Raw genomic sequence first — 22,502 nt, 5'->3', positions numbered from 1 at the left:
TGATCATATCACTGAAGAGGCTAGAAAAATCCTGGGCATATTTCACAGAAACCTTTCTGTTTATTTAGGACAGATGTTACTTTGTGTTCCCAAAAGTGTTTTTATTTTTTAACTGTATTAATTAAAGATATTTGGATGAGATGCTATTTCACAACTTCCAAAGTAACCTGCAGGGCTGGAGATGCCAACCCAGGACCTGAATAGTGCAGGAGTTCGAGTGCATATCCAGTGGTTCTCAACCTGTGGATCCCCAGATGATTTGGCCTTCAACTCCCAGAAATCCTAACAGCTGGTGAATTGGCTAGGATTTCTGGGAATTGTAGGCCAAAACACCTGGGGACCCACAGGTTGAGAACCACTGCTAGAAATAATGCAGTCTGGCACCACTTTAACTACCATGGCTTAATGCTACGGAATTCTGGGATTTTTGTGGTTTTATACATTCTTTAGCCTTTCCTGCCAATGAGTGCTAGTACCTCATGAAATTACAGCTCCCATGATTCCATACCATCGAGCCATGGTGTAAAATTGTATTAATTCTACTTCAAGATATTTGTTTGTCTTCTGAAGAGGCCCCAATTTCTAGGTCTGGCAGGTCTTTTTCCTGACAACATTGTATGTACCTATATGATGTAATATAATGTACAATTATATGTGTGCATTGTGATGCATGAGCAATTAAGTGTAGCTGGATGAAACCCAATGTTCACCATTATATTTCCTATAGTGGTCAGCTAAATTCATCTGGAAAGGTCTCCAGGAGGCAGGATGGTCGTCTAAAGCTGACATTGTTGGGCAGCTGCAAAGTCCCACATTCCCTTGCTAGGTTTTCCACCAATCGATGGACCATATGACCTTGCACTTTCTCCTTGTTATTCCTGGATGTTCATCTCTCTTCCCTGAGCAAATAACCAAAGACAGGGAGAATTAACTTCTTCACCCTTCTCTCCTGGCCCAAGGCCCTAGCCAACAGAGTCAATGATGAAGAATGCTAGGAGCTGTGGTTCAACAACATGTGGAAGACCAGAAAATTCCCACTTAGACAGATACATTTTGAAGCGCTGCAACTTCATTAAGAAAAGCCCTCATTAACATATGGATATTATTTGCAGATAATAAGACAACAGTTTCCACAGTTAACAACCAGAAGACTTGGAACCAGAGGCCAGTCAAAGTAAGCAACAATGTGTGTTTCATAATCATGAAAAGGTGAAGTATGGTATAGAATATTCACTGCAGGTCCATCTGTAACATGAGTGTTGAAGATTGCTTCTGTGGGGAAGAGGAGGGAGGAAGGACACTAAACAGTTTTGACAGTTTTTATGTGTAGCAAACAGAATTTTGTCCCCCTGTTTTTATTCATTTGGATCAATAGAATTTCTAAGACAGTACAGTATGGCCAGTTACAAATAAAGACGGGATCTTGTACTTCCAATGCAGAGATGAACAATATGCAACTCTTTGGACATATTAGACTTCAATTCCAGCAGCCTTTGCCTGTATTGCCAGTGGTGAGGAATGTTGGGAGTTTCAGTCTAATAACTTTTGGAAGGACACACTTTGTCAGCTCCTGCCCTAATTCTAAGATAGAAATCAAGGTATAGAAAAGCAGTATGAATTGGGCTACTTGTCCGCTGATCTTCTGGGAAGAGATGCTAGGGCTTGTGTATGTATTTGCCTTCGAGTTGTCTGTTAAGTTCTGGTGACCCCATGAAGAGACACTTAGGCAAGAAATTGAGGTTTTGCCACTTCCTTCCTCTTAAATATGACCTACAGCATCCGGAATATGTTGGCAGTTCCCATCCAAGTATTAACCAGAACTGACCATGCTTAGCTTCCAAGAATAGATGGGATCTGGTGCCTTGAGGACTTAGGGGTTGGAGATAGTCGCTGTGCCTCTGAACATGGTAGACATGTGGTTGTTCCTAGACTTTAGAACTTCCCACTCCTAAAGGAGGCTCAGTTGCTCCTTTCCCATGCTTTCCTTCCTGGATAGGCAAAGACCTTCATCTCCCAAATCCGATAAATAGTGGTTTAGAAGATTGAATCACAGCAGGCAATATCTCCTCCCCACCAGGTATTATTATGCACCAGAAATGGGAAATCTTGTGCCACCTCAACTGCCTTCCATACATCCACTGGCAGAGACATACAGGCAGTTCCTGAATTACAAACATCTGACTTACAACTGACTCATAGTTAATAACAGGGGTGAAACAACAGGAAATGAGAAGACATCTACCCCTCGGAATGGAAATTCACTCCTGGGAGAGTTATCATGGGGAAAAGGTGTCTCCACTCAAGCTTTATCACCAATCCTTGTTTCAACGAGAAGCCAAATTTTTCAAAATCTAATTATGACAGGGAGGGAAAGTGAGGGGAAATCACAGACAGAAAAACAAACATCTCAGGGGTGTTAACCCTTCCCTATGCTATCTAAAGCACTATCTATCTATCTATCTATGGAGTAACACTGTTCCAACTCACATACAAATTCAACTTAAAAACTAGTCGACAGAACCTATCTTGTCCGTAATTTAGCGACTGGCTTCACTTAGTTAACGTGATGCAGAATCTTAGCCTCGGAGTCCTAATAGTTATGGTTACTACTAACATCAGTAGAAGAAGCCATGCCATGGGGAAGGCCAGGTTTCAGTTGCAAAACAGGCTAGAAGTTTGAAGGTGAACTCTGGTGTGAACATAGGAGATCAGGACAGCTGTACCTATCATCTACCCTAAGGAATATCAGTGGGATAAGGATCTGGACTCCAACTTTTTTTTAGCACCCTAGTTCATACTGAGCATCTGATTTATAAACTGCACCAAACTGAAATTTGATAGCAACTTAGCTTAAGACTGTCATGTCATATTATTTCATTTGTACTCATGTGTTCACATGTAAACTGATGCAAAATCTGGTAATATTTTGGCAGTTTTTCCATTTGTTTTTCAATGTATATTTCAACATTTCAGATACCATTACTATGGCATTGCAGTAAAAGAGAGTTCCCAGTATTATGACGTGATGTATTCTAAGAAAGGAGCAGCCTGGGTCAATGAAACAGGAAAAAAAGAAGTAACCAAACAGACAGTGGCATATTCACCACGATCCAAACTTGGGACATTGCTGCCAGAGTTTCCAAATGTCAAGGATCTAAATCTGCCAGCCAGCTTGCCAGAGGAGAAGGTGACGCTAGTGAAATAGCCATTTCCTTCCAGTGCTTTTTGATTTTCCTTCTTTTGATAAAAGGTTGACTTAACATCTTAAAAAAGAAAACACCCCTCGAGAAGACTGAGTTGTAAAAGTTCTGCCTTAATTTATGAGGAACTTAACTGACCACTACACCAGAAACAAATATCTCCCTTCTTGGCTCAGTGTTGTGGGTTTTCTGTGTGATGCACATGTGAAATTGTTTTTCTTTGCCTTGGGGAGGGGGGCAAAGTTGACATTATACAGGAGATCTGTCACTGACTCTTCCAACTTCTTACATTAACCGTCCAACAGCATTAAATCATTCACATTAGCCCTTATGATATGCCCATCACCAGTTAGGCAAATGTCTGATATGCCCATCACCAGTTAGGTAAATGATAATTAGGCTAATGAGTAAAAAGGTCTTTTTGGTTGTGTTCACACACATCTGGAATGAGCTTCGATGTGGGATTCATTGGGCTCCTTCAAGCAATCTATTTTCTCTGTTTTTCTCCATTTGTATTTTCTGGTTTCTTAATATTTGGGCAGCAGGGGTTTTATTTTATAATCACTGATCCTATGTTATTTTATCTCCTTTCTTATGTATTGTAAAATTGCTTAGATATGTTCCATGTTTGCATATAGCCAAAACATAATTTAAAATATGAATAAATAGTTGTGGATATGTAATTCAGGGTCACAAAGCCAAGGGGGTCGATTCCTTCCCCACAGGTCATTTTTCTAACTTAAATTATCACCCCAAATTATTAGCCACATAAGTTTTGGGGAGAGATAAATGTATCATGGATGCTTATTTTACCAAGAAGAATTACACCTTAAATCCTCTTTACTGGGGTTCCAATCTCCCTCCACAAGCCTTCAATCACCCCCCCCCCCTCCAATCTAACTTGATTATGGGAGAGCCAGTCACAGATCTCCAGTGTCTTGCCCAGATTGACAGGTAGTTGATTTTGTGAAACTCTCAGAGATTAAATCATAGAGCCAAATTGTTGTAACATATTATCTGTTCAGATAGTAAGAAGAGTCCATTTACTTAGTAATACTGTTTTCTCTTTTAAATAATGTCTATGATAAGATGACATTCCAAATGCTGAACGGCTAGTGACAAGTCAGGCACAACAGCAGATCAAATTGAAAGTGTAGATAACTTGCTAGAGCTTAGAAAAGTTACTTTTTGAGTTACAATGGGAGGATTTGGATGGACGTTATTTAAAAATAACTTTTCCAAGTTCTCAGTTTCTGGCTTAGATCTCTCTGGCTCGAAGGTTTCCTGATGGACTGGTGATAATAATGTTGCATTCCAGGCCTGGAAACCTCTATGACCACTGCACCACACAAGAATCCGGAAATATAGGCAAACAGTTTATTATAAAAACACTTAAAAAGTACATAAAATTAGGAATAAGAAAAGAATATATATACTCCAAAAAAGGATTAGCAACAGATATAACCAAACAGTAATCCAAAAGTCTCATAAAATTCCAAAGGTGCAGGAACAGCATACAGTCCAGGAACAGCATACAGCATAAGTATAAGCAAGAAGGTATAACTAGTAAAAACTTGAACAGTAATACTGGAACAGAAACATAGAAAACTTCCTATGTTCAAGGCTTGACTTGAACCAAGAACCAGAGAACTCAGGCTTAGCTTCTCACTCTAATGTTACATTGCCTGAACTGACCTTAAGGTAAACCACTTGCTGTTTAATAGACACTTATGAAATCTTTCCATTTCCCAGAAATTTTCTCCATGACGTTCCCACCTAATCTCTCTGAATGACGCAATCTATTTTCTTCTCTGATCTGTAAACAAAGATTTTTGTTGATTTCCATAACTACTGGTGGTTTCTCCTGGGAACCCTCCTTATCACTGAATTCTTCACTTGATTCCTTATCTATTGTTCCTACCTCTGACTCTCCTGAATGCCCTTGAGGCCCTGCAGTTTCTGAGCCAGTTTTCTCACAGAGAGAATCATCATTTCACAGGCTTGACTTTCCCAGACTTAAAGGCCCATTACTTTGTGTCACAGATAAGCTCACAGTCCTCTCTAAATCATCAGTTAAACCATCAGCCTCTTGCTGATCTACAACAAAAAATAATAATAACAACTATAATAATTATTATTTTATTTACCTGCATCTCCTTGTAACTCAAGGTGGGTTACAACATAGTTAAAACACATAAACATTGTAAAAATTCTATAAATACACATATTAAATACATTTCTATAAAATATGCATATTAAAACACCTAGTTCCTTTACACTCTGTGCCCTTCTGACTCAGCAAGCTTTATGTTCTCTGTGCCAACAGTTAGGTCTCCGCTTGGAGTTAGGACCATAACAACATTAGACTAAAGCAGAAAGGGTTTTTTTAAATCATTTTTCTTTTCCTCCACCAGGTATCTACTTTTATTATGATGTACAGAACACACTGTCAGAGGATACTTGACACTGTAATAAGAGCCAACTTTGACGAGGTTAGTAGAGAAACAAAAAGAGGTTCATGAACAATTGTCCGTTTCCATGTTGTGCTGCATTTAGAATGATAATTTGAGTCCTTTCTCCACCATTTAATGCAGTTAGCTAGCTTCAAACAAAGGTAAATATGGACAATGAATATACAAAAAATATGTGCATGAAAGAAAGAAAGCCCTTAATGCATATTATTGCTCTGTGATTTGTGTAATTACCATCCAAGCTTCAAACTTATTCTATAGTTTCATATGTAGTCATCTGCACAGTAAAACAACTTTCTTCATTACTGATTTGAAACTTACTTAAGTGGTTAGTGGTTAGTGTAGATGTTACTGATATTGATTGGCTGAGCTGCTGTGATGGTTCAAAATGTTTAGTTGCTCGAGGAACAAAACAATCTGGAAAAGTTTAGTTTTTGTTATAGATGGGAAACAGATTGGTTGGAACTAATGCTTCGGAGATGGTGGCAGAGAAAGAGGTTCTGTAGAACAAATGCCTCCAGCAAGAATGTCAGTAAGAATTTCTTGTGTGTTTGTGTACTTCTAGGTTCAAAGTTTTCTTCTGCACTTTTGGCAAGGGATGCCACCTCACATGCTTCCTGTACTGGGATCTTCCACAGTAGTAAATATAGTTGGAGTTTGTGATTCCATATTATATAAAGCTATTTCTGGTGTCTTGATGCCAACCGTGTTGCAGGCATTGCCTGACAGGTGAGTATAATTTTACTAGGCTGGTGTTTGTGAGTGTTCATGTGTGTTTATTTCTCCATGACTCTAATCTTAAAGAAAGAGGTTTTCCCGTGAAAGGAAAATGGACATCTAGGAATGGTATTAGCATGAAGAGTTTGTGTCCCAATCCAAATAGGGCTGATTGAGGCAGCAGAGATGAAATTCAGTCTGATCCAAATGGGTCAAAGTTAGCAGCCTCACACAAGATAAGTTACCTCAATTTAAAAGGTATATCTGTGAAAATGGCAGCATAAGCAGATCTGCTGTACCTATCAGGCTGTATTATTGGCAGGAATGACAATATATTTATGTACATTGTCACGAGTGAAATCCAGTTTTCTTGATGAATCACTGCTTTGTGAAACTGTTTTGCAAACTGTACTTGATCGTCTCTTTCTTTTGAGCTCTATGTTATTTTAAAGATATACACATAAATATTTTGTTCAGCCTTTAAGGATACTGGCAGGTATTTTATGGATTCTGTATTATAAACTTTTACTTTATAATCAATTCACAGTGAAGTCCTGAACAGAGATATTCAGAAGTAAATGGGACTTTTTTTCCAAATAAATATGTACACAATTATACTTCTAATGGACCAAATGCCAAGTAGGATTTCAACCTCGGGATTTAAGTACTGACAAGGAGCATGTTTTCATGCCTGAAAGGTATTAAAACAAAAACAGAGCTGCAACTTAGATTTTTGAAGTGGTGTTTTTCCTTTTCAGCTTGACCCAGGTGATCCGAAAGTTTGCCAAACAGCTGGATGAGTGGCTAAAAGTGGCTCTCCATGACTTGCCAGAAAACTTACGCAATATCAAGTTTGAGTGTACGTACTATATAATCTCTTACTCTGGGCAGGAATAGATTGCGATATCAACCAATGCTGGTGACAAACGTAGAACTTAGTAATTCAAATAAAATACTTCTTTCTTATTCTTAGCCAGGATATGTATAAAGGTAGATTTGGATCTAATACTTGATGTCTAAGCAAACTGAAGCAGATTGAGAAAGGTTTTTGTCACTATTTCACAGTAAGAACAACAAAATCCACGTTCCTCCAAATTAAACTGTTGGGGTACAAGAAAAATCACTTTGTTGAAGTGAAAACTTCACCTTGGGGAAAAATAACCAAAAGTTATCCAACTTTTGCTCAAAAGAACTGTTGATTCAGTTCAATCCAGGCAGTGAAATCAATTCATTAATTCATATTCTAACCTCTGTAAACTGTATATATGTGCCTTCAAGTAGCCTATCAACTTATAATGGCCCCAGGGTTATCTTAGACAAAGAAAATTCAGAAGTACTTTGCCATTGCCTTTTTCAGAAAGTAAACCAGGCTCTCAGTTTAAAAAATACTTTCCATGGGGATCCAAGAAATCATTGTGTCCAACACACATTCATGGCAGAAAAGAACCTACTGACAAGGTTCAAGTAGATAGAGAGGGTACAACAGTCATCAGTACTTGGCAAAAATGAAGGAGCTTTATTGCAAGAACTCCCCTTCTTTAGACCATTCTAGAAGAACCCTATATCTATGGACTTATATGGACAAACCACGCACACTACTGGAATCCTTATTTTCCATGGATGAGTCAGTGTGGGACCACCTGCTTTTCTGATACGAAGCATAAACTTCAGTGCATGATTTCTTGTGTTGCCTGAACAGCAGCAGCCAGTAATCTGTCTTGCCTTTCCTTCCTTTCTTTGCCAACCTTGGAGATTACCAATACTGTAACTAAGGGCAGACTCAAAGAATCAAAGCATGAAAAATGTTTGACTACCAATGATAGTTATGCCATCTGACAATCCTTTCAGACTCTCTTGACCCTCTGAGCTTTGCTTCAATCCCCACAGTAAAGGGATAGAAATGATACCCCTCACCCAGAAATAATAGATTGCTGTCTCACCATTGAAGAAAAAAAAAGATAATTCTTGGTAAAATGGAAGAATACGAACAGAGAAAAGCCAGTCACTGGTGAACAGATCCAATCAAGGAAGCCATGGCTCTGAGCCTGAAAGTCCTAAGCTCCATCTTGGTGATCAAAATTCTTGATCATCTCTCATTCATAACATCACCAGAAGTCATAGCTATACATATCCCTTACTAAGCAAAATGATTTTGGGATTGCTTGGTCTTTGAATGGGAAATTAAATCCAAAAACATGTTCCTGTTCAACTCTAAAAACTTCCAGATTGCTTTGTTGATATGCTTGCAGTTATGAGGATTGTCACAATATATGATGGATGTCAGTGTTTGCCATGGGAGACCATGAGAAGCACACCATGATGGAAGGATCTATGTTTTGTTTAGGTGCTCCTGTTGCAGGTGGGAGCAAATCGAACTCAAGAGTCAGTATTCTGGCATGTCCTCAGCAAACAAGGAATTCCACTGAATTTTGATGTGTTGTGACTATTAAAATGAAACCCCTACAAACCCACTCCTGACCTACATAAATCAGCCCTCCCCAGACTATTAGTGGCTGTGCATCACTTGAAATGGCACTGAATTTGGGAGAATCAGCATTAATAGATCATTCTTCTGGCTTTGAAGAACAAGACGAACCTTCTTTTCACCAATTGCTTGAGCATAATTTTTGCAAATTCAAGCCATTCAAGAACTCTCAAGACTTTGGACTTTTTGAATACAGCTTGAGGCCTTTGCTCAGAAGAGGTGTTGGAGTTACAAAAAACAAAGAAAGAAAAGAAAAAAGGCGATCAAATTACCCTTTCTCCACAGGAAAGGGCACTACACTTCTTCAGACACGCTTTGTAGCTGCCCGCAATGCACATCGTCTATTGATGAAGCCTGCTTTACTTCATGGCTCTCAATCCTTCTCCTTTCATAAGTGCTAAATTCCACATCACAAAGTTTTCCCAAAAAAGCAAGAGAATGAGAGGGAGATGAAAAGAGGAGGGGAAAGCTCTCTTAGGGGAAAGATTAAGCACTGATTAGCTCCAAAAATTAAAAGCATCTTTTGTGCAGATACTCAGAACATAAACCACTAGATTATATTTTTTGGAATTTAATAATTGGGTCAAGCATTATAAGGTGAGATCCTTCTTTGAGAATGAACGCACTTTGCTACTGTCAGCAAATAAAAGAACATTGATAGGACAACTTTGTTATCCATGGGGTTAAATGTGTCCTGTGTTCAAAGATGGTATAGCAGAAATCCAGCATAATATCAGGGCAACTTATTTTATTTCTTGTTGTTAGATTAATATATAATATTATATGAAATACTCTCTCTTGCATTTCATCTAAATAGGTGTGGCTTTGACTACAATGTTATAAGGGTGACCAAATGCATACTTATTCCTTAACAGATTATAACTACAATATTAACAGATGATTATTACAATTATCAGGACATCTGAAAAGTACAGATACAAATGGGCAATATGTATACATATTGAATACCAAAGTGATAAAAACATGATACATTTTTGGCACGCAAATAATCAGTGTGACTTAACCATATACATATTTCCTTCATTGGCAGTATCCAGGAGGTTTTCTCAAATTCTTCGGAGGCAGACATCATTAAATCATCTTTGTCAGGTATTTTGTTTGCCTTTGTTTTTTCCTTATTATTATTTCCTTATGATTTATTGATTTCTCTCCTTGCAGTTAACATGAATATGGACATTGTATCTGTTTCCATCTTATGCAGTCCAGAAGTTTGATAAACCAAAATTCTTTGATGTGTCTTGCATGCTGGTTTAAAAATGCATTCATGTGTTTCACATGTTGGAGGAACAGTATTATTCAGATGAAACTTAGCATGTAGTCATAAATTCAAAGTGTGAGGATCAGTATGGGTTAGCCTTCGATGCATCGGAAGAAGTATGTCCATTGGAATGAGCAGAGTCATTTTTTCATATTTTTCGGTCTAAAAGGGAACAGCAGACAGCATTCTCTTCTCTTCCCTAATCCCAAATAATAGTCACAGTGTCTTGCACCCAACTCAAAAAGTCTAGTTTCACATCTAATGCTGATGTTTTCACAAGCAACTCTTTCCCTCTCTATGTAAGTAAAAAAAAGTAATAAAATGAATTAACTGTTTGCAGCCTTTTTATGATAGCCTGTGGAAGTGAGTAAGCCACTGGCTGTCACTGGGAAGGCAAATTGACTGTGGGATTTTTCCTAAAGTTTGAAGGAGTTATCCATAGTGATAAACCTATATAGAGGTATAACCTTCAGCATTTAGAATAGCTCCTCTAAAGTTCGGACTAATATCCTGTTGACATGGAAGGCACCCGTTAATAATGTTGGTGCCCAAAATTTGCTGTGTCAATCATCTACTTGACTCTTCTTGATTCAAGAGGTAAAACTCTGAAGTGCTGCAGATAAAGAAAAAAAGAAGCAAAAGTTGGAGAGCATCCAAGGGAATCCACATAACCAAAAAAGACATGTCTCAAAATGCTTCAAAATGTTTGTTTATTGGTATAAATGCCTAAAGTGTTTCAGCACATGTGTGCTGAAGGCTTTATTCAGGTTATGCAGAATGATAAAAGGACAGCTCTCTGGCCCAGAGTGTGGTGGAGGTGCCTTCTTTGGAGGCTTTTAAGCAGAGGCTGGATGGCAACCTGTCAGGGTTGCTTTGAATGCGATTTTCCTGCTTCTTGGCAGGGGTTTGGACTGGATGACCTACGAGTTCTCTTCCATTCTATTATTCTATTATTCTAATTTATATATACATAGTATCATATTGTGTAAAAATAAGTAATATGTTAGCACATTACCTATAGCCAGTAGTATCGCTTATCCAACCTTTGCTCATCCAATGTTCTGTATTATCCAATGCAGTTTGCCTCCCACCCAGATTCACAGTTGCTTCAATACATTGCAATGTTTTGGTGCTAAATTTATAAATACAGTAATTACTACATAATGTTACCATGTATTGAACTGCTTTTTCTGTCGATTTGTTGTAAAACATGATGTTTTGGTGCTTTATTTGTAAAATGCTGCAAGTTACTTTTGGAGTAAGAGAATCAGCCATCTATGAAGACATTGCCCAGGGGATGCCTGAATGTCTTGCAATCCTGTGGCTTCTCTCATGTCCTCCTTGGAAGGGGCTGAACAGACTGCACTCTGGCACCGCAAGATGCAGAGCCAACCTTGAGAAATGGGGCTACAAAGTGGAGTCCACAACATGCGAGTGTGGAGAAGAGCAAACCACAGACCACCTATTACAATGCAGTCTGAGCCCCATCACATGCACAATGGAGGACTTTCTTATAGCAACACCAAAGGCACTCCAAGTGGCCAGCTACTGGTCAAAGGACATTTAATAGAATGCCAAGTTTTCAAAATTTGTGGTTTTTTTAAATACAACTGTTTGGTTCACTCCTGATACGATACATAAATACATTTGTAAAATCATAATGTAACTTAACATTTAATAGGCGTTTCCTTAATCCCTCCTTATTATTCAACATTTTTGCGTATCCATCGTTCTGCCGGCCCGTTTATGTTCGATAAGCGAGACTCTGCTGTATATCTACTTAGAATCAAACTTCAGAGAATTCTGAATCAGGAACTCTCAAACTGTTTACCAATGAAAATGTGAATGAAGGCTTATAATATGCCATATCTTATAAACGGAAGGTTATCTACTGATTTTAATATTTTTTTTCCATCTCCTTATAAGATATATACAAATGCTTCAATTATAAAATCATTCTTATAATTGTATACTGTTTAAGACTGGAAGTCAGTAAAGACACCGGACAATTGCAAATGTAATGATGATTTTATGTAATGCAAAACTATGTATTCATATGTTATTTGTTTATAATTTTGCATAGTATTTTAAAGAAAGTTACCAATTTCAAAGTGTCTTGAGATGTGCCCTTTTGTTTCACCTGTGGATAAAGAAAAAACACTTTTTTTTCTAAATGAAAAATGCAGTGGAAAAAGTATAGGGGGAGAACTAGTAGATTAATCTCTCCCATCAGGATCGGTAATTTCTGGGAACCAATGAACTGAATTAAGTTCCAAAATGCCTTTTGCGACCTGTGGCTTTTCCAAACTTGGCCAAGGGGAAAATCAACTTAGCAAGCCTCAATAAGAAAGCGTATAAAGGGATAAAGTCTATTTTTAAGGTAATAAACCATAAACTAATGAATTATGTGGATTTGGATTATAGGCATCAAGAACTGTGATCCACAGTGCGGACATTACATTCCAAATGTTGGAAGACTGGAGGAATGTGGACCTTAATAGCATCACCAAACAGACGCTCTACACCATGGAAGACTCACGAGAGGAGCACAGGAAACTTATAATGCAATGTAAGAACATAAAACTTACCTTTGAGAATGTCAGCTCTTGCCGCTCTTACTTTTTGGACTACAGAATTTCCACCCTGATGCATGGTCATTGATGGCTGGCGATTCTTGGAATTGTAGTTCAGAAAAATAACTTTTCCAAACTCCATTTATTGCAACTGCAAAGTGCTACAGCTAACTAATCCAATTGCTTTGACCTCAATGGGACTCTCCCACATTCTAATCCAACGATTAAAATTGCAAAGTGACCCTTATGGGGAAAATATATGGAGAAAAAAAATCCATCTGTTTTCAACTTTTTTTTCCTTTTTGATGTTTGCCTGTTCATAATTTCTTCCTAGCTACATCGTATTTGCAAAGAGAGAAAAGATTGAACTGGGAGTATTCGCAAGAAAATGCGTAAAGTGTAATATTGTGCACAATCACTCCAGTGCAAATTCTACTGTCTTTAGCAAGGCTTTCTCTCCGAGAAAGGAAGTGTGTATAGGATTGTAGCTTGAAATTATTTTAGTTTCCCTGCTTTTTCTGAAAACTCTGTAAAGTGTACATAAGTTCAAATACATTTGTTATCATTTATTGTTACTGGTGTGGCAATAAAAGAGAAGCAAAAAAGGTCCTTCTCAGCTTTGCACTTCAGTTATGGAATGCCTTCTCCTGTCATCCAGTCAAAGCTGTTGAGACTTAATTTATTCTAACTGTATTACTGTTGCTTTTAAGCCATTTTAACTTGTTGTCATATTTAATGTTTTATCCTGCTTAAGCTGTGTTATTATTTTAATTTGCAGTGGTTTGCATTTGTTGTTTTATCTGTATTATCGTATTATTATTGCACTTGTTTTAAACGGGATATTATTCTTGTTTACTTGAGCCATTTTAAACATTTGCAAAAAGTAGCCTAAAATGTTTTAAACACAACAAATGCACAAATCTGTTTAATGTTTACTTGCTTGTTGTATAGCTGAGAGAGATTTCAATTACAAAAATAATATGTGAAAACTGCCTTGAGCTAATTTGATGGTGAAATAAGTTTTTTATAGGAAATTGTTTGTTTTTTAGTTACTACAAATAATGGTAGCTGCAAATATGTTTGTCAAACTGTGGAGTATTTCCTGATGTGCCAAAGTTGTCCATCAACAACTTTGGCACATTTTGGGATGAAATAGCATCTTTATTCGTTTCTAAAACAATTTCATGCATGACCTCCTTTATTAAAAGGGTCGGAACATAGAATCAGGGCTTAGAATAGTGATTGTAGTAGTAGGTGCTGTGAATTAGTTACAGATAGGCACTGCTGAAAAAATGCAACCGAAAGTTTGTTGGTGTTTGAATTTTGTTATTGATTTTTTTAAACAACAAGAGAGTAGGACCCAAGTGCAGCAAATACTTTCAGTTTCTCCATTCTTCAAAAACTGCATATTTTAATATAGTTTAGCAACATATACAGTTATTATACAAGATTAGGAAATTAGGCTGGCTTGTGATTTTTTAAAAACTTTATAAGAGATGATGGTCAAGAATTATTTAGATCATTGGTGCTTTATTTTGCCAGTATATCAGGAGTTTGATCATCTTCTGGAGGAGCAATCACCCATCGAGTCTTATGTAGAATGGCTGGATTCCATGGTGGACAGATGCGTTGTGAAGGTCAGTAAAAGCAGATCTAGAGCATTGATTAACTCCTAGAAACAGGGTCAGTTCTGGTTATCGTTTGGATGAGAGACTACCAACAAATACCGAGTGCTCTAGGCTATATTTTAGAGGAAGAAATATGAAAAGTCGGTCCAAGAAAGACAAATGGTACCCATAATGGTTTTACTGTGCAAAAGTCAGATTGCCCTGTTTACTGCTATATGATTTGGAAGAGATTATGAGGATCTGCTGAACCAATGGCTATATGATTTGGAAGAGATTATGAGGATTATGAGGATCTGCTGAACCAGAATGAGATTCTCGTGAGATAAGCTAATAATGTTCTTCCATAGGATTCAATCCAGCATTGAGTCAAATATAAGGCTGGAAATGTTTTGTTTTAATTAGAGCCTTCAGAATCCCTCAATTAGTTCAATTGGAGATTTTTAGGAGTGATGCTTTAGGCACAAATGGCCCATGGAACCACTTGGACAAATGTAAGTGTTATGATCTATCATTCAGTCTACAACTGGGTGTAAGTATTTTCAAGTTGATCACAGTCAATCCTTTCTTTCAGCTGAAGTTCAGTGGATGATAATGTGGCTCTCCTGTCCCAATGGAATTTAATTAGTTTTCTGTTGTTTGCCCCTATGAGCAACTTAAAAACAATTGGATGATCATTTGTAAAATAAAAGTTTAAAATAACTTAGGAAAAAAGGCATTGGTCAGCCTGCATAGAAATGACATGCTGGAGATTCCTTGTTTAGTCAGTGGCTCCTGCAACAGGCTCCAGTTGTTCCATTGTTCGTCTGGGCATGACTGTTTAACAAGCTAATAATCTGCCTCCGTCTAATTCTCCAGTTTATGACGTGGTGCGTTCATCCCTTGAAAGGATTTCTGTGGGCCAAGGGGCTTCAGCTTTCTTTCAGTCTTGCACAACAAATGGAATTTTGCCTTCAGTTTAGTCAACCATAAACAGGGATGTTGGCAAGGGTTTCACAGGGAAGTGGCCACTGCCTCCATCACTCCTCTTTGTGTTGTAAAGTGCCTTATACTGAACGCCAAAAAATGGTGTGTGAGAGCATGACTCTTCAATAGTGTAAAAACTACACATTTGAAGCTACTGTGTGAATAGTTATGATAAATTGTTAGCCACCAAGAGCTGAATTATAGCTACTGTGCTAGCATAATTGCCACGAAATGGGTTCAATATATACCAATACATATACTTCTGGATACCCAGCACTTGTCCTACAAAGAGCAGACTTGCTGAAATGAATTTGACTTAGTAGACACAACTAATTTAATCCCTACTGATTTCAGTGGATCTACTTTGAGTAAGATGAATGTTGACTTTAGCCCACTGGAAACTCTTCACTTCCAAATCTGAAAAGTATGGAAGTATCTCATTTCCACGGGGAGACATGCACAGTGGGGCCTTGGTATCCACAGAGCAGAAAGTCAAGGTCAATTCCCTCCAAACCTCTCCAGTATGTTATGTTGGGTTTTTTGTGGGGGAGGGGTGTATGTGTGCCAAGTTTGCTCCATATCCATCATGGGTGTGGTTCAGAGTGCTCTCTGGCTGCATGGTGAATTACAACTCCCGTCACGCAGGGTCAATCCCTCCAAAATGTTCTGTTGGTCATGGGAGTTCTGTGTGCCAAGTTTGTTCCAGATCTGTCATTGTGGGGTACATAATGCTTCCTGGAAGCAAGGTGTATGCCAACTTCCATAATGCTGAGTCAATCCCCCCCCCCCCCCCACCAAATCGCTTCAGTATATTCTGTTGGCTATCGGGGTCTTTGTGCCATGTTTGGTCCAGATCCATCATTGATGGGATTCAGAGTGCTCCCTATATGCAAGGTGAACTACAACTCCTACCATGCTGTATCAATCCCCCAAAAACCCTCCAGTATGTTCTGTTGGCCATGGTGCTTCTGTGTGCCAAGTTTGTTGTAGATCCATCATTGGTGGGGTTCACAAGGCTCTCCATCATATCAGGTCATTCCTCTCAAACCTCTCCAGTACACTCTGTTGACCATGGGGGGGGGGGGGGGGTCTGTGTGCCAAGTTTGGTCCAGATCTATTTCGGTGGGAAGTATGGATGAAGGGTGAACTACAATTTCCATCTTGTAGAGTCAGTCCTCCCAAACCCCACCAGTATTCAAAGTTGGTCGTGTTGGGAATGTGGGCCAAGTTTGGTCCAGATCCATCGTCAGTGGTATGTGGGTGGCTGAATCTGTTGATGTATGATCCTAATTCTCCTCCAATTGAAGGACCACAGTGCCCTGCCACATATTTAACCTTCTCCCCCACCCCCCCAGCAACCTTGACACAAGTAACATACTTCTAAAGGAGTAGGCAGACTGGTGGTACACCTTACTGTAAAAATATAATTCATATATACTTGCAGTTGGACTTAATTTCCTAACAAAGCAGAAGGAGGCACTTACAGTTTACAATGAAGGTACAACTACATCACATCCATTTTTTTTCTTGACAGGTAGCTGCTAAGAGACAAGGTTCTTTGAAGAAAGTAGCTCAGCAGTTCCTCTTGATGTGGTCCTGTTTTGGCACAAGAGTTATCCGAGATATGACTTTGCACAGTGCTCCCAGCTTTGGTACTTTCTCTTTATAGCTTGTTATCATCTTATTAGGGGCACAATCATTTATCTTAAGAGAAGTTGCTTTAGTATAAAATAGCATTATTATTGTATTGCTATATTAGATGTAAATGCATAGAAGAACTCACAATCCTTGCAAAAATCTTGTATTATTATTAAATTGTGAAAGCAATAAGAACACAATGCATTGTACTGAACAGTTCTCTTCTAAAAGCCCTTTTGTATTATCGATATAACACCATGATTCCACTTTAATTGCCATGGATACATCTTGTTGAGTCCTAGACTTTGTGGTCTGGTGAGGCACTATAACCTTCTTTGGCTGGGATTTAAAATACCCCCCTCCTGAACTGCAAAATCCAGGATTCCACAAGGTTGAACCACAACAGTTAAAGCAGAATTGTAGTGCTATAATTGTGTAGTGTGAAAGGGCTCATGCAAAAGAGATTCCTAAAAAAGTGTTCTTTTGGATTTGTGAGGTACTGCTCCCCTAAACCCTGTGAAAGTGGAAGGCCTGTGATATGGGTTAAGGCAAAAATATAAAGAAGTAAAACTAAAAACATTGTTAGGCTTGATCTGACTTAAAACCAAGCAGATCAGAGCATAATCCTAAAGCTGAAATCTGCTTTCTGATGGGAATCAAATAACATTACCTGTTTTCATGTGCATCAAATCTTTGCTATGTGATATAAGACAGCAGGTTTCAGTAACCAACCAATCTAATCAAGCTGAAAAACATGGTTGTTAACTCTTGCCTGAAATGCGTAATTGCTGTAAAGGTCATTCTCATTAGGACAATTTTCTTATGGGCTGCAGCCCAGAGAATAAGACATAATGAGCCAAAATTTAATTCTAGCTATATAAATCCTGATACAAACAACAAGCAAAACAAAATCCTACTTCCTCTAGCACTGACCCATTAATGTCTGCTTGGGATATAAATCTCCTTGGTTGCAGTTGGGTTGAATCGCTTAAGTCAGTCACTGGATCACAATGTCTTAGGATCTAAGAAACTAGGCATATTAGAGATGTTTCACTAGTCAACTTTTGATGAAGTGGCCATTAGCAAAACTTCACAGAGTGCTTATGAAACTGAAGAAACAACAGTTTCTTTCCTCTTTTTTTTTGCTTTTATAGGATCTTTTCACCTTATTCACCTGATGTTTGATGATTATGTATTGTATCTATTGGAATCCCTCCATTGTCAGGAGAGAGCTAATGAGCTGATGCGGGCAATGAAAGGCGAAGGGGGAACAGGTAACACACTTCCTTGCAATTGTAAATGGTGATTTATCAATTTGCCATTGGCTTGATGGGTCTGCTGAGACTAAATCAAAATAAGATGAACTATAACAAAAGCCTGGAAAAGTCATTTATTCAAATCAAATCAAAACATTTATTTCCGTCATTGACCAGCACAGGAAATAGTGTCACGTTTCCTTACAAACCTGGCATGTTTGGTACATTAAAATGTAAATACAACTACTAAAAACACAATATGGGTGAGGGAGCAGAAGGGGAAACAGGGTAAAAACATACAATGCCCAGATCCATCACCAAATTGTAGATTCAGGGAAGACGATTACTGGACACACAGTTGACTTTTGGAACTAGTCATTCCCTGGCGGATTGTGTATGCTGCTGCACAAAACTTTGCGACATTGTAGGTTGTAACTGAATTAGTATCCGCAAGTAGCAGGGAGGTATAAAATTGTCCTGAATGGCCTGGGTGCTTGTCTATCAAGGGTAAGATAAGCCTGGCACGGGTATCCCTGTAGAACGGACACTGAAGGAGCACATGTTCTATTGTTTCCACATGACCCGAGTCACAGGGGCAGAGTCTGGGAAAGGGATCTTCCGGTAGCGGCCTTCGAGTACAGCTGATGGGAGAGCGTGGCATCGGGCCAGGGTGAAAGCCCTCCGATGAATAGGAACCTCTAAGTATGTTAAATATGCTATAGGGGAGGCAAGGTATCTGCTGTCTTCACTAACAAGAAAGGTTGGAGCCGAGGCCAGATCTAGTTGGCGCTCTGTGTCTGTGATACGTTGTTTAATAAGTGCTTTGGCTTGATTGTAATCCATAGCTAATAATAGACCTGGAGAAAATCCCAACGAGGAGATTTTGGATGCTACCGCCTGCTTCCATGTGGATTGGAAGTCATCCTCCATGGTTAGTGGGGCAAGGCCAAGGGGTGCACGGGACAGTCTGAGCCAGAGGTTAAGTATGGCCACCCACACCCTGGCCTCCACTCTCATAAAACCCGTCTCTAGTCGCAGGGTGGCATTAGAAACACATTTAGGTACCTGCAAGGCCGATCTCAGAAACTTGGACTGAACCAAAAGTCATTTATTGTTACTGGGCACGGTCCCCAAATTTAACTATTCCAAAGTTTACCTTTCAGTCCAACTTTTCTCACTTGTCTAATAACATTGAGTGTACTTTGCATATATATTTATAATAAGCCTTCCAGAAACACACTAGCCTAGGCTGAGTGTATTTCTGCTAATATAAATATGTGAATGGGACATGACATTTGTCTATTCATTTATTTAAATATTTTGATCTCACTCTACATCAGAAAAAGCCAGAATCTGTATCCTTCTGATGTATTGGACTTCAAAATTGGACTCCTGTTTTCTACACATATATGCCCACCAGTTAATGTTGTTTTGGGCTTTATCTATACTGTACAATGAATGTAGTTAGACACAACTTTAATGGCCATAGCTCAATACTATCATGGGAGGTGTAGTTTTGATGCTTCACCAAACTATAAATCCCACAATTCCACAGCATTGGGCCATAGCAATTAAAGTGGTCTCAACCTGAATCAATTATGCAGTGTAGATGCAGCCTGTGTTCTTAATCCCGCATTATATTTTATTTATTTATTTCATTCACTTATACCCCGCCCTTCTCACCCCGGGGGGGACTCATGAGGACAATACTGCATGATGAGACACTCAGGACATGATCAGAAAATCTATAATTAATTCACAGATTCCTAGGCTGAGAGGCCTTGAAACAAATTCAACTCAATGTATCTTCATATATCTGAAGATATATGTTTATTCATTTAAATTATGCTACTGAAATTGCATATTTTGTTAAAGAAGGGAAAGCCATGTAACACATTGGGGAGAAAAACTCTGGCATATTATTTTTAACATTCCCCACCTTTTTCCAGTAGAAATACGTGATGATGTAACATTGGCAGAACCTGTTCCTCCAAGTCCCTTCCCAGTGCCTTTCTCTCCAGCTAAATCCACCACTTCTGGGGATGTGCCATCTGCAACCTCACCTGGAAGTAATCAGTCCCCAGAATATGCTGGCATCACAACTACAACAGGTTGGTAAAGCTTCAAATGTCTGGTTGTTTACATTTTTTAAAAATAATATCCATCCAAAACTGGGGGCTGGGTTGACATTTGTGGGTACCTGATTTACACAGATCCTTTGAGAGCATCCCATCATCAGTGGAGAGAAGAAAAATCCATCAAATGGCCAGTGCAAAGCCATATTACATTAAGGGGTGGTGAGGGTTATGTCTCCAAGCCAACTTAGGAAGGCTCATATCACCTGTGTGTCTTATGCCAATTGAGAAACAGAGAAAAGGAACTGAAATCCTCTAGTTGCAAAGGGATTGTGACTTTGTATTGTCAAAGGCTTTCATGGCTGGAATCACTGGATTGCTGTAAGTATTTTGGACTGTATGGCCATGTTCCAGAAGCATTCTCTCCAGACCGCACAACCTCTGAGGATGCCTGCCATAGAGCAGGCGAAACATCAGGCAAGAATGCTTCTGGAACATAACCATACAGCCTGAAAAACTTACAGCAACCCAGATTATGACTTTAGTTGTGGCCTCTTAACTAATTTTTAAAAGGCTGTTACATATCAAGAGACATAATGAATTAACACAAAAGTAAAATGTGCTTGGTCAAGTAAAAGGCTGTGGGAAAAGAGGGAATCTGTATTCAATACATCCAAGCAAAGAAGCTGTGGCCTTGATGTTTCAGCATCTGAGCAGAGCACCTGAATACAACAGCTCTTGGAAGCCTATCATTCATAAGGTTGATATAAATTGAAGTCAACTTGACAATTTGTGGATTTTATTCCTACATTCCCTGATAATTTAAATACTGCGGGAGAGGAGAGGAAACTTCAGGATATCCTCCAACTGCTAAAATACATTATACCATAATCATTATTAATATTATTTTAAATATTTTACATTGGAATACATCTGTCTAACCCTGAGACTCAGTAGATTCATCTGATTGCTATCCCCTTGATTTAGTTTTTCTTCAAACGCCGCTTCTTGTCAGCATCATTCAATTATATCTATTAACTCTTGGGCTTTCAAAATTGCAACGTCCATGGAGTTAAAAACAAAAAAGTGGTTAAATAATTGAGTTTTACATAACAGCACACTTTGTAAAAGTGCACTACCACCAAATTGCTCTGTAGTAAAACATCTGGCAAGACCCAACCATGTTTTTCTTTCAACCCTTTTGTTAAAACAGGGTTCTCAAAAGTGATCATTAGTCTTTAATTCTTTTTTAAATCACAAAGGTTTGATTAATGATTGCTCAAACAACATCATTACTGTAACAATAGTGATGGCTATATGGTTGTCTTTCTCTAAAAGGCCCTGATTACTTATTTGCTAGCATGGTTGTGCTTTGAAGCACCTGGGCTCTTCTACAAGAGCCATAAAACTTTGCTAATGGATAACTAATACTTTTATTGCCCACGCTTGGTTGTGTCATTAGGAGATAGGAAGCAGGATAAAAATACAGTACACAGCAAGATGTGAAAAGTGCATTTACAAATTGACCTCATTTCCAGCTAAAAATGGTTCGAATGCATGTAGACACAAATTTGTTTCAATCTACAAATCCTAGTGTGCTGATGAATACAAAGATAATCATTGCTGATAAACAAACTTCTACTATGAATCCATTATATGTCTTGCCTATTGGTTTTACAGTATTTGTTTGCAAAGGAATTCTGTAGCACTTTGAAAGCTAAGAGAACAAAGTTGGTGGCATAAGCTTATTAAAGTGTTACAAGATCCCTTCCACACTATTTCAGACTAACACAACCATGTCTTTGGATTTTATTTATTAGTTACATGTACATCTGACATTTTCCATCAATGGGGTCATGGGTGCTATAGTGGGCTCTTGCCCTCACAACAACTCTGTGGGTTAATCACTACTCTGTGAAGAATTGATGTGGCTCTCTCCATTCCTAGTCCAATACTGTTGACAACTGCATTGCATTGATAGTTCACTAGGATTTTCTTTCAATAGGCTGATTCAGTTTACAATGTTCAACAGCAGAATCTATTGGTGGTGTCAGAGGTTGCACCCAAACTCTGGAACACTGCAGAGGGCAATCTAGCTCCTCCATTGCCTTTGGCCAGGCCAGGAAGCAAAGATGTTACCACCCTGCCACACTTATTACGATCTCCTGAAGCTGACATCTATTTTTAATTGCACTAGCTGCTGTTATTATCAGCAGC

The 22,502-nt window shown here is 38.6% G+C and overlaps 1 protein-coding gene across 3 annotated transcripts in view; it reads left to right on the top strand.

Annotated features, from left to right (window-relative positions):
• The window catches only part of RFX4 (regulatory factor X4), an 83,745-nt gene that overhangs the window by 51,391 nt on the left and 9,852 nt on the right, over positions 1 to 22,502 (top strand). For 2 of the 3 annotated variants that reach the window (XM_060776924.2, XM_060776922.2), the window contains exons 5-15: positions 1,113 to 1,174; positions 2,974 to 3,187; positions 5,615 to 5,692; positions 6,237 to 6,400; positions 7,147 to 7,247; positions 9,925 to 9,983; positions 12,577 to 12,721; positions 14,268 to 14,362; positions 16,851 to 16,968; positions 18,109 to 18,228; positions 20,160 to 20,321. In XM_060776924.2, the coding sequence (XP_060632907.2) occupies positions 1,113 to 1,174; positions 2,974 to 3,187; positions 5,615 to 5,692; positions 6,237 to 6,400; positions 7,147 to 7,247; positions 9,925 to 9,983; positions 12,577 to 12,721; positions 14,268 to 14,362; positions 16,851 to 16,968; positions 18,109 to 18,228; positions 20,160 to 20,321 (1,318 nt within the window). The remainder of the gene's footprint in view (positions 1 to 1,112; positions 1,175 to 2,973; positions 3,188 to 5,614; positions 5,693 to 6,236; positions 6,401 to 7,146; positions 7,248 to 9,924; positions 9,984 to 12,576; positions 12,722 to 14,267; positions 14,363 to 16,850; positions 16,969 to 18,108; positions 18,229 to 20,159; positions 20,322 to 22,502) is intronic. The other variant, XM_060776923.2, reaches the window with a different exon arrangement.

Source organism: Anolis sagrei, chromosome 5, assembly GCF_037176765.1.
Source record: "Anolis sagrei isolate rAnoSag1 chromosome 5, rAnoSag1.mat, whole genome shotgun sequence".
Classification (NCBI taxonomy): Eukaryota; Metazoa; Chordata; class Lepidosauria; order Squamata; family Dactyloidae; genus Anolis; species Anolis sagrei.
This window is presented reverse-complemented; position numbering and strand designations above follow the sequence as displayed.